The sequence below is a fragment of the Macaca fascicularis genome, chromosome 16 (genome assembly GCF_037993035.2).
Source record: "Macaca fascicularis isolate 582-1 chromosome 16, T2T-MFA8v1.1".
In the NCBI taxonomy this organism is placed as follows: Eukaryota; Metazoa; Chordata; class Mammalia; order Primates; family Cercopithecidae; genus Macaca; species Macaca fascicularis.
Window position 1 is genome coordinate 88990590 of NC_088390.1, and position 12781 is coordinate 89003370.

General features: G+C 49.7%; 1 protein-coding gene across 5 annotated transcripts in view; it reads left to right on the forward strand.

Moving 5' to 3' along the window:
- FOXK2 (forkhead box K2) overlaps positions 1-12781 on the forward strand; it is an 82231-nt gene that overhangs the window by 37847 nt on the left and 31603 nt on the right. For 3 of the 5 annotated variants that reach the window (XM_015437983.4, XM_045376378.3, XM_074021047.1), the window contains exons 2-3: positions 7710-7904; positions 12597-12744. In XM_015437983.4, the coding sequence (XP_015293469.3) occupies positions 7710-7904; positions 12597-12744 (343 nt within the window). The remainder of the gene's footprint in view (positions 1-7709; positions 7905-12596; positions 12745-12781) is intronic. The other 2 variants (XM_074021045.1, XM_074021046.1) reach the window with 1 other exon arrangement.

Genomic DNA, 12781 nt, shown 5'->3' on the forward strand with positions numbered 1-12781 from the left:
CGGGTTCAAGTGATTTTCCTGCCTCAGCTTCCCGAGTAGCTGGGACTACAGGCGCCCTCCAACGCTCCCAGCTAATTTTTTGTATTTTTAGTAAGAAGGGGTTTCACCATGTTAGCCAGGATGGTCTTGATCTCCTGACCTCGTGATCCGCCCGCCTCGGCCTCCCAAAGTGCTGGGATTACAGGCGTGAGCCACCGTGCCTGGCTAATTTTTTTTTATTTTTAGTAGAGACAGCATTTCACCATATTGGCCAGGCTGATTTCGAACTCCTGACCGCAGGTGATCTGCCCACTTCGGCCTTCAAAGTGCTGGGATTACAGGCGTGACCCACGGCGCCCAGCCCTAGATAAAGTACTTTTAGGAGTACACAGTGTCAGGAATTGTGATGGGTTGACTGTGTGAGACAGCCTAATGTCTTTCAGACACTTAAACTCCATCATCGACCCCAAGTGCTTCTCTGGAGGAAAGCTGCAGGGCCAGGGAAGGCACCTCAGGCCTTGGGGAAGTCAGGAGCCCTCCCAGCCAAGACACCGACTGCACGTGGACCTGCACTGGGCTCGTTGCCCTGCAGCCGTGTGGGGAAGACACGGGTCTCAGGAGGATCTGAGCCCCTGGCATCTGTTTTCACCCCCACCTCCGTTCTGTTGTAATATTTTGTGCCTCTTTTTAGTGTCGTGAGGCAACTCATCCAAAATTATTCCAGTTTTTAATTTCTAGTTTTGAAAAGGGGAACAAGGATTTCCAAGGTAACTGAACTCCACAGAGAACCTGAAAACAGTTTTAATGTATCTTGTTTTGAATGTAACCTACATTCAAATAAATTATAATTATAGTGTGGGTATCCGTGCAGTCACAACCCAGGTAAAGGAAATAGGTCATTGTGGCCAGGCGCGGTGGCTCATGCCTGTAATCCCAACACTTTGGGAGGCCAAGGTGGGTGGATCACAAGGTCAGGAGATGGAGACCATCCTGGCTACACGGTGAAACCCCGTCTCTACTAAAAATACAAAAAAGAAAAATTAGGTGGGCGTGGTGGTGGGCACCTGTAGTCCCAGCTATTCTGGAGGCTGAGGCAGGAGAATGGCGTGAACCCGGGAGGCGGAGCTTGCAGTGAGCCAAGATTGTGCCACTGCACTCCAGCCTGGGCGACAGAGCGAGACTCAGTCTCAAAAAAAAAAAAAAAAGAAATAGGTCATTGTCAGCACAAAAGCATAGAAAATGGCACAGTGAACCCCCATACCTGTCATATGATCCACATTTTGCTACTTTCTACATCCATCTGCATGGATGGCTTTTATTTTTTTTAAAAAACTGTCTATTGAAGTGTCCAGAAAGGTGTGTGTATCATGCATATGCAACTGGTGCATTTTTGCAGACAGGAACTCTCACCGATGCAGTCAGAATCCAGATTAAGAAAAAGTAAGTTGGCCGAGCGTGGTGGCTCAAGCCTGTAATCCCAGCACTTTGGGAGGCCGAGGCGGGCGGATCACGAGATCAGGAGATCGAGACCATCCTGTCTAACATGGTGAAACCCCATCTCTACTAAAAATACAAAAAACTAGCCGGGCGAGGTGGCGGGCGCCTGTAGTCCCAGCTACTTGGGAGGCTGAGGCAAGAGAATGGCGTGAACCTGGGAGGCGGAGCTGGCAATGAGCTGAGATCGCGCCACTGCACCCCAGCCTGGGTGACAGAGCGAGACTCTGTCTCAAAAAAAAAAAAAAAAAAAAAAAGAACAAGTTGGCTGGTCACGGCGGCTGGCCTCTGTCTTTTTTTTTTTTTAAACTAGAAATAGGATCTTGCTCTGTTGCCCAGGCTAGAGTACAGTGGTACGACCACAGCTCACTGCAGCCTCAAACTCCCAGGCTCAAGCAACCCTCCTGCCTCAGCCTCCAAGCCACTGGAACTACAGGTGTGCACCACCACGCCTGGGCAAGTTTTTAAACATTTTTTGTAGATAAGCGGGGATTTTGCTGTGTTGCTGATGCTGGTCTTGAACTCCTGGACTCAAGTGATCTTCCCGCCTCAGCCTCCCTAAATGCTGGAATTACAGGTGTGAGCCACCGTGCCTGGCCCCTCTCCTCGTTTTCAATGCCCTGTGCTGAGGATCCTCTGCCGTGGAATGTCATCACAGCACTGATCGTCCGTTGTCTTTAACTGGAAACATTGGGGTTGGGTCCAGTGGCCCACACCTGTACTCCCAGTACTTTGGGAGGCCAAGACAGGAGGATCACTTGAGCCCAGGAGTTTGTGACCAGTCTGGGTGACACTGGGGGACCCTGTCTCTACAAAAAATGATAATAATAAAAATTAGCTGAACATGGTGGCGTGTGCCTGTAGTCCCAGCTACTCAAGAGGCCGAGATATAAGGATCCCTTGAGCCTGGGAAATTGAGGCTACAGTGAGTCATGATTGCGCTGCTGCACTCCAACCTGGGCTACAGAGCGAGACCCGGCCTCAAAACGAAAAGGAAACAGAACCAGATACAAGGGAAGGATGGCTCAGTGTGGCAGTGCCCTGTCCTGCGGAGAGCACTCCGCCAGGCCTGGACTAGGACGTGCGTGACTCTAGGGAGAAGTGCGAGCTCACAGGTAATATGGGGGTGTGGTCCTGTTGTGTGAAAAGCAAGCGGAACACTCAGAGGATATTGGGTTCCCTATCGTTCCAGAGCTGCTGCCCCAGCAGAGGAGGAAGAGCTCGCCTCTTTGCGTGTTGGAATTGTGCGCACTGCTGGAGCTCTCTCCTGGGAGGACCGGCAGGGAGTGTGTTCTGGTCGAGGGTGAGCCTTCTGCAGAAGTTCAGGGTGGACGTAGAATAAATACAGCACAGTGGACACCAGATGCGTCTGTGGGAAGAAGTCACTGCTGACATCTTTTTTTTTTTTTTTTTTTTTTTGAGATGGAGTCTCACTCTGTCGCCCAGGCTGGAGTGCAGTGGCACGATCTTGGCTCACTGCAACCTCCACCTCCCGGGTTCACGCCATTCTCCTGCCTCAGCCTCCTGAGTACCTGGGACTACAGGCGCCCACCACCACATCCGGCTAATTTTTTGTATTTTTAGTAGAGACGAGGTTTTTAGCCAGGATGGTTTGCATCTCCTGACCTGGTGATCCACCCGCCTCGGCCTCCCTCCCTGGGATTACAGGCGTGAGCCACCACGCCTGGCTGTTTTTTCTTTTCTTTTCTTTTCTTTTTTTTTTTTTTTAAAGACAGAGTCCCGCTCTGTCACCTGGGCTGGAGTGCAATGGTGAGATCTCAGCTCACTGCAACCTCCGCCTCCCAGATTCAAGTGATTCTCCTTCCTCAGCCTTCTGAGTAGCTGGGATTATAGGTGCCTGCCACCACACCCGGTTAATTTTTGTATTTTTAGTAGAGATGGTGTTTAACCATGTTGGTCAGGCTGTTCTCAAACTCCTGACCTCAGGTAATCCTCCTGCCTCGGCCTCCCAAAGTCCTGGGATGAGAGGCGTGAGCTTCTGTGCCTGGCCTAGTAGTACAGTGTTTGATTTGATGTCCTGAGTGTCTGTCTGTATGTGGGTGTGGAGTGCGGTTTTCCACTGGGCTTCAGTCTGAGGTTGCGCGGTTGGTGCTCGCTGTTCTTCCCATCTCTGCTTCTGGCTGGCGACTGTGCGGGTGTGGACTCTGCAGCTGCCCAGCTCAGAGCCAGAGTCGTGTGCGGAGCCCAGCAGGGATGGCGGAGCCGTTTGGCATCCACGCAGCTTGCCCTGTTTGTGTCCATGTGGTTCTGCTGTGAGAACCCCTGGGTTGTAAGCTGTTAGGCTGGTATGAGAGGGTGGGTGGTCCTGGCAACATGCCCCCGCGTGAGACAGGCTGCTCGTTAGCGGTGAGGAGGACTCAGGAGAGGGTGGGTGGGAGTCTAGGGTAGCTTGCGGATCCTGCTGAAACCTCGTGCCAGGCCGGTCTTCCTTGTTGTCCTCAGAGGCGACAGCTATACACACACACAACGCCCCATCCACCCCCCTTGTTTGCAGAATCTACAGGTAATGTCTGTGTAAAGGGAGCCGAACTCTGTCAGATCTCAGATACATGACAGGTGATCAGTTTTATTATTTATTGTGTATTTATTTAGAGCAGTACTGAAAGCTTATTAAAAAGCTCTAGAGCGGAAGGAAAAGAGGAAAAGTGCACTTGGAAGAGGGCCGGGCGGGTGACGAGAGATTCGGTGCCAGTTTTCTTTAAAATGTGTTTGAATTTGGAAAGTCTGAAGCCAGCAGTGAATGTCACTAAATGTGAAGTGTTGCAACTCTTTTTTGTTTTGTTTTGTTTTGTTTTTTTTGAGACGGAGTCTCGCTCTGTCGCCCAGGCTGGAGTGCAGTGGCCGGATCTCAGCTCACTGCAAGTTCCGCCTCCTGGGTTTACGCCATTCTCCTGCCTCAGCCTCCCGAGTAGCTGGGACTACAGGTGCCCGCCACCTCACCCGGCTAGTTTTTTGTATTTTTTTTTTTAGTAGAGACGGGGTTTCACCGTGTTAGCCAGGATGGTCTCGATCTCCTGACCTCGTGATCCGCCTGTCTCGGCCTCCCAAAGTGCTGGGATTACAGGCTTGAGCCACCGCGCCCGGCCAGAAGTGTTGCAACTCTTTGCTCTAGATTTTTTTTTTTTTTTTGAAATGGAGTCTCGCTCTGTCGCCCAGGCTGGAGTGCAGTGGCGGGATCTCGGCTCACTGCAGCCTCTGCCTCCCGAGTTCTCCTGCCTCAGCCTCCCGAGTAGCTGGGATTACACGTGTGTGCCACCACCCAGGCTAATTTTTTTGTTTTTTTGGTAGAGACGGGGTTTCAGCATGTTAGCCAGGATGGTCTTGATCTCCTGACCTCATGGTCTGCCTGCCTTGGCCTCCCAAAGTCCTGGAATTACAGGTGTGAGCTGCCGCGCCTGGCCGTTCTCCCTGTTGTTTAAGGGAAGTGGTCTCACTCCGTTGCACAGGCTGGCTTTGAGCTCCTGGGCTCAAGCGATTCCACCCCTGGCTTTGTGATGCAGCTGGAAGCATTTTGCTATCTTCTATTTTACCGATTCTTTTTATTTTTCCTTTGGTTTCGATACCAGTGGTCTGTTTCTGTCTTGGTCTTAGTTGATTCAGTTAATAATTTGCAAGGATGTAAAATCAAATAGAGCTTTATACACCAAAAGATCAGTGTCTTAAATGTATCATTTACAGACGAGGTCAGGCACTGTGGTTTACGCCTGTAATTTCAGCACTTTGGGAGACTGAGGTGGGCGGATCTCCTAAGCCCAGAAGTTTGAGACCAGCCAGGGAAACAGAGCCTGGCATGGTGGCATGTGCCTCTAGGCACTACTCAGGAAGTTGGTGTGGAGGATCGCTTGAGCCTGCGAGTTCAAGGCTGCAGTGGGTCAGTGACCGTGCCACTGCGCTCCAGCCTGGGTCACAGGGTCTTTGCTGACCCGGCTAGTCTTGAATTCCTAGGCTCAAGCAATCCTCCCTCCCCAGCCTCCCAAAGTGCAAGGATTACAGGTGTGAGTCACTCTGCCCAGCCTTCAGACCTTTTCTCCTGAAGGTGAGCAAGAAAGGAAGGTGGCTTATTTTTTCAGTGTCGTAACAGGGAATTTGTCAGAGAAGCTTTTTCAGTTTTCACGATGGGCAGGTTTTGAAGGCCAGAGCTGATGGCACTGGTGGATGGACTCCAGTGTTTCTGGCCTGAGTGCCTCCATGCTGCCTGTCTGCTGAGGGGAGTCCTGGGAGGGGAGTGTTGGCTAGGAGTCTTGTTTGAGACCCAGTGTTGATGCATATGAGGGGCCAGAGTGTAGGGAAACCCTGCAGCTGAAGGTGGGGATTTTGGAGCTATTTGGGTACGTGTAGAGTTCAAGGTCCAAGGCCTGGATGAGCCAGGAGTCAGGATAGAGGGAGAAACTGGAGTCGAGGCCTGGGGCATTGAACATTGAACATTGGGTGGTAAAGAGAGGAGGCTCTGGTAAGGGATTGAAAAGGAGTGCTGCAAAGCGGGAGCCAGAGATTCTGGTGTCCTGGATACCCAGGAGGTGGTCGCTCTGTGAGGTTCTGCTCTGTGCCCCAAGACTGGGGCAGGACTGGCTGTCCTGCCTGTGCCTCACCGGGGAAGGAGAAGGGCGAGGGGAGGCAGCAGCAGTGCAGCAAAGAAGCAAGTGTTGAAACCCTCGCGTGCTGCCCTTCCTGACCCCAGCTACTGTCGGGAAGTGTCTCCTCGGAGATGTCCCTGAAGTGGGAGGGCCATGGCGTAGCCTCTGACCTCCTCAGACTGGACCCTTCTAGGGCAGGTGCCCTGTAGGGCAGGGTGATGGGCAGAGCCTTCCTCTGTGGCCGGAGTGCCCGTACTGGGTGCACAGATGTGAGCTGGGCTGAGTGTGGCCAGCCACTTGTTTGGGTTGTTTGTAGACAGACAAATAGGCTGTTGTTGAACTGGGTTCATGGTGGGAACTTAGAGACTCTCAGAGTCTAAAATTTAACTGTTGTGTTAAATTTTATTCTTTGAAGGTATTTGGCTTGCGGGACCTTTGTTTGGTTACGTTTTACGTGAGTCATGTCAAGGAAGCTACATGAAGTGTGAACCAGAGTTTTCCACTGCAAACCTTCTCCCCTGTAGCTTTAATGTCCCTGGCTTTGGTTTGCCAGAGCCAACAGTGAAAAAAGTATAGGAGTTTTTATTTAAAGAAAAGGAGGCCGGGTGCCCTGGCTCATGCCTGTAATCCCAGCACTTTGGGAAGCCGAGGTGGCAGATCATGTGAGGTTGGGAGTTCAGGACCAGCCTGACCAACATGGAGAAACCCTGTCTCTGCTAAAAATACAAAATTAGCCGGGCGTGCTGGTGCCTGCCTGTAATCCCAGCTACTCGGGAGGCTGAGGCAGGAGAATCTCTTGAACCAGGGAGGTGGAGGTTGCAGTGAGCCGAGATAGCACCGTTGCACTCCAGCCTGGGCGACAAGAACGAAACTCCGTTTCTTTAAAAAAAAAAAAAAAAAAAGGAAAGGAATTATTTTTCTTAAATAAGAAAACTACCACAGAGTTATTGCTTTGTGACCCAGATACATTTGTATGTTTATTTTGAAAGGAAAAATAGACACTGGGTGGTATTTGAGTTTTAAGTCTACTATAAGACCCAAAACATATTTGTGCACTTAGTTTAAAAGGAGTCATGTAGACTAAGTGGTATTTGAGTCTTTTTGAGTCTATGCTTTTTTTTTTTTTTTTTTTTGGTTGGGAGAGATGGGGTCTTTTGCTCAGACTGAAGTGTGGTGGCACTGTCAGAGCTCACTGCAGCCTCGACCTCCTGGGCTCAAGCAATCCTCCTGCCTCAGCGTCCTGAGTATCTGGGACCACAGGCATGCACCACCACACCTGGCTAATTTTTTGCAGTTTTTGTAGAGGTGGAGTCTTGCTGTGTTGCAAAGGCTGGTCTTGACCTCCTGGACCCAAGTGATCTGCCTGCCTCAGCCTCCCAAAGTGCTGGGATTACAAGCATGAGCTACGATACCTGATCTTTTCTGCGCTTTTAATTTTCCTGTGTGGCTGGTCTAAATAGTGTTTTCTTATTGGTGTTTTTTAAGTCATGAAGCAGTTTGTTAGACAACTTGTAAGAACACGGTGAGCTAAGCTTGGAGGTGTTGCATACACGTCCTCAGCTGCTCCAGTGTTGTGGGGACTCTGCTCCTACCCTGGCTGGGACAGCAAAAGGGTGCTGATGGTGGGTTTTTCTTTTCCAGGTGCACGTTCAGGTTCCCGAGCACAAACATCAAGATAACGTTTACTGCCCTGTCCAGCGAGAAGAGGGAGAAGCAGGAGCTGTCTGAGTCTCCGGTGAAGGCCGTACAGCCGCACATCTCACCCCTGACCATCAACATTCCAGACACCATGGCCCACCTCATCAGCCCTCTGCCCTCCCCAACAGGAACCATCAGGTGTGGCCATGGGGATGGGGGAACTGGAACGTCCTCAGTCCCAGCGGCAGCCCCAAGTAACGCCTTTCTCCTTCCCTGGTGCTGACTTACGTGGAGAGAGAGATGTGAAGTGGTGTTTAAAATACTGAATTTCCTGAATTTTCTGCATTAGGAAGTGCAGTTCCCAAAGGTTCCTGGTTTTTATTTACTCATTCTTTTTTTTTTTTTTTTTTGAGACAAGAGTCTCTCTCTGCTGCCCAGGCTGGAGCGCAGTGGCGTGATCTCAGCTCACTGCAAGCTCCGCCTCTCAGGTTCAAGTGATTCTCCTGCCTTAGCCTCCTGAGTAGCTGGGACTACAGGCATGCGCCACCACGCCTGGCTAATTTTTGCATTTTTAGTAGAGACGGGGTTTCACCCTGACGGTCAGGCTGGTCTCGACCTCCTCACCTCAAGTGATCCACCCGCCTCAGCCTCTCCAAGTGTTGGGACTACAGGCTGAGCCACTGTGCCTGGCCTGTTTGCTTATTCTTTAAAAGATGTTTTTAAAGTGTTGTGTTTTTTTTGTTTTTTTTTTAAGATAGAGTCTTGCACTGTTGCCCAGACTGGAGTGCAGTGGTGCAGTCTCGGCTCACTGCAACCTCTGCCTCCCAGGTTCAAGCGATTCTCCTGCCTCAGCCTCCTGAGTAGCTGGGGCCACAGGCACGTGCCACCATACCCGGCTAATTTTTTGTATTTTTAGTAGAGACGGGATTTCACTGTGTTGGCCAGGGATTACAGGCGTGAGCCACCGCAGCTGGCCATTGTTTTTTTTTTTTTTTTTTTTTGTGAGACAGGTTCTGGCTGTGTTGCTAGGATGAACTCAGACTCCTGGATGTTAGCGACCCTCCTGCCTTGGCCTCCCGAGCAGCTGGGACAACACGTGCTCCACTGTGCCTGGCCTGGATTCTTTTCATTGGAGTATAAATGGAAGGGCAGACAGTGGTCTAAAGTCTGAGATAGATTTTAATTTGAATTTTGAATTTTTTAGAGAGCCCACAGCCTGAAGAACCATGAGCCAATTAAACATCTTTTCTTTCTTTTTTTTTTTTTTTTTTTTTTGAGACGGAGTCTCACGCTGTTGCCCAGGCTGGAGTGCAGTGGCGCGATCTCGGCTCACTGCAAGCTCCGCCTCCCGGGTTCCCGCCATTCTCCTGCCTCAGCCTCCTGAGTAGCTGGGACTACAGGCGCCCGCCACCGCGCCCAGCTAATTTTTTGTATTTTTAGTAGAGACGGGGTTTCACTGTGGTCTCGATCTCCTGACCTTGTGATCCGCCCGTCTTGGCCTCCCAAAGTGCTGGGATTACAGGCTTGAGCCACCACGCCCGGCTTCTTTCTTTTTTTTTAAAAGAAGAATAGAGAGCCGAGAAATAAACCCTCACATAATGTAGTCAAATGATTTTTTTTTTGAGATGGAGTTTCGCCCTTTTTGCCCAGGCTGGAGTGCAATGCGTGGTCTTGGCTCACTGCAACCTCTGCCTCCCAGGTTGAAGCAATTCTCATGCCTCAGTCTCCTGAGTAGCTGGGATTACAGGCACGTGCCACCATGCCCGGCTAATTTTGTATTTTTAGTAGAGACGGGATTTCTCCATGTTGGTCAGGGTGGTCTTCAAATCCTGACCTCAGGTGATCCTCCCGCCTCGGCCTGCCAAAGTGCTGAGATTACAGGCATGAGCCTCTGTGCCCGGCCTCATCAAAATGGTTTTTGACGAGGGTGCCAAGACTATTCATTCAGACTTTCCAACAAGTGGCACTAGGTAAACTGTGTGTCCACATGGAAAATAATGAGTTTGGGCCCTTATATCATGTGCAAAAATTAACTGAAAATGGATCAAAGGCCTAAATTTAAGGCCTGAAACTGTAAAATTCTTAGAAGAAAACTTAGGCAAAACCCCCATGACATTGGATTTGGTATTGATGTCTTGCATTTGATACCAAAGGCACAGGCAACAGAAGAAAAAGACAAATTGAACTTCTTGAAAATTAAAAAAATTTGTCCACCAAAAGACAACTTAAGTAGTAAAAAGGTGTTCTACAGAATGGGAGTAAATATTTGCAAATCATACATCTGACCAAGGGATTAATATCCAGATTATAGAGACAACTCCTAAAACTCAACAACAAAGAAACAAAAGACTCAGTTCAAAAGAAAGACATTCTTTCAAAGAAGATATAGAAATGGCCAAAAGTACATGAAAAGATATTCAACATCAGTAGTTATTAGGGAAATGCCAATCAAAATACAGTGAGATCCCACCTCACACCCATTGGATTGACTGCTGTTAAAAACAAAAAACCCAGAAAATAGTGTTAGTGAGGATGTGGAGAAATTGGAACTGTTGTGCGCTGTTGCAAGGAATGCCAAACCGTGCAGCTGCTGTGGAAACAGTCTAGCGGTTCCTCAAAAAACTAAAAATAGAATTACCATGTGATCCAGCAACCCCACTTCTGGATATAGACCCAAACTGAAGGCAGGTTCTTGAAGAAATATTTGTATGCCCGTTTTCATAGCAGCCTTATGCACAATTTCCAGAGGATAGAAGATACAATGGAATATTATTCAGCCTTAAAAAGGAAGGAAATCCTGACATACGCTGAAACATGAATTAATCTTGAGGACATTATGCTCAGTGAAATAAGCCAGTCATTGAGATTCCTAGAGTATCACATTCGCGTAGACGGAAGGCAGAATGGAGGTGGCCAGGGGCTGGGGGCGGGGAGGGGGAGCCCGTGTTTCTCGGGGACAGAGCTTCAGTTTGGGAAATGAGAACATTCTGGAGGGGGTGGTGTGATGGCTGCACCTCCATGTGAATGCGCTTCATGCTCTTGAAGTGTGCAGTTTAAAATGGTTAAAATGGTAAATTTTATGTTGTGTATATTTTACCACAAAGGAAAAAAAAAAGGCCCCCTGGAAAAGCTTCTGTCATGCATGTGTTTGTGAAATGGAGGCATGGCTGGTGGACTCTGGCCACCATCCTGTGCCTGGTGCTGTCCCAGAGCAGCCCTGGCTGGTGTCAGGGCCTTCCCGTCGCTGCCCTGTCTCCTGTTGCTCCTTCGCTGAGGCTGCCATCTCTCTTTCCCACTTTGGTTGAATTTGGCTGAACATAACTGAGTGGGCCAAATAGTAGATGTGTGGGTGGGTAGGCATACGTCAAGTCCTGCCACCCAGTGCTTATTAAGCACTACATAAAAAGGACACAGAATTCACTGGAGGAGAATGCGCCCGAGTTTGCCTGAGTCACATACAGCTCACTGCCGAGCAGCAGCCTTGAAGACCCCACATACAAGAGTGACTGACAGCAGCGGTGGGCGCAGGGGAAGGGTCGCAGCTGCAGCCCTGAGGTTGGCTCGGCTCCCGACTCAGCCTCTCCTCTCGCCGACCACTTTCTCTTCGTCCTGTGTTTCCTTGCTTGCCCCACTCCACACCTGCACAGACCTTTGTCAGGGGAACCCAGGTCCCCGGGGCCTCCAGGTGGAGTGAGCCTGAGCGACCTGACTTTCCAAACCTGCCATCCAACCAGCAGGTCACTTGCCTTCCTCAGGCCACACTGGCTGCATCCTCCACTTGTTAAAAGTTGGCTCTTTAAACTCATAAATTGTAGATGCCATGAGTCTGTCGTTCCTGCTGTTTCTCAGTGCTTTAAGGATGTTTGCTGGCATTGAGCAAATACTTGTTGAATGGACGAGTGAGTATACCAGTGGTGCATATTCGTGGCGGAAGGTCTAAGAAGCACTGTGGAGGGCACAAGGCCACTGGTGGTTTGCCCTTTCCCTCCTCCTCCTCCCCACCTCTCCATCTCCCTGGTCCTCCTTTTCAGTTGTTTCTCAGAGGTCACGACTTTAGGTTTGTTATTTTTTTCTAGACCTTTTCTATGCATTTGCAGTGTTTTTTCCCCAAAACTCTTCTATAATGTAGAAAATGATCTTATCTTGATTTTGTTCCATTTCAATGGCTCGTTCTTTTTATTGAAGTGCAGAAAATGAGGCATGGAGAGAACCTGCAGCTCCTTGACTTACCAGAAATGCACGTGCCCTTTAATTGGCACAGAGATCAAGATCAGAACACTCCCTGTGCCCCAGTCCAACCTGGTGGGAAAAAGTGCATGTCTGAAAACAGGGGCCTGATTCTTCGTCCTGGGTGCCCCTAGCTGACCTGCTGCTGTGCCTTCAGCGGGTGTCCACGCCCACGGCTTCATCTTCAGTGGAACCGCTTGTTCCACTTCAGTTCCAGGGGCCTTGGCTGTCAGACCCCCTCCCCTGCGTAACTTTCCCTGTCTTTTCTGTGCCCCCTGTCACAGCTCCTCAGTGAGGACCTCTGCGCCTGTCCTGTGTCAGTTTGTGTCTTTAATAAGTTCTGGAACCATCTGGAGCCTAAGTTTCCTCACTGGTGAAATGAGTGGGCCACTGCCTCCCTTGAGAGCTTGTTTTACATATCATGAGCTGGCGTTTACAGAAGCAAATACCCTATTTCCACATTGCTTCTTGGGACGATCTGAAATTTCACAGATAGTTTATAAGAATCTGTGTTTCCATAGGAAATGCTGATATTCTCTTCCTTTTTTTTTTTTTTTTTTAACATTTTTGTATGTTTTCCCTATAATTAGAGCCAGTTGCTGAAGCACAGTAGGATGTGTGCTCTGTGACAGACTAATAGGAACAACCTTTTCTCTTCCACAGCGCTGCAAACTCCTGCCCCTCCAGCCCCCGGGGAGCGGGGTCTTCAGGGTACAAGGTGGGCCGAGTGATGCCATCTGACCTCAATTTAATGGCTGACAACTCACAGCCTGAAAATGAAAAGGAAGCTTCAGGTGGAGACAGCCCGAAGGTAAAGGCTTTGTAGCCTTGAAGCAGCCCCTGGGGGA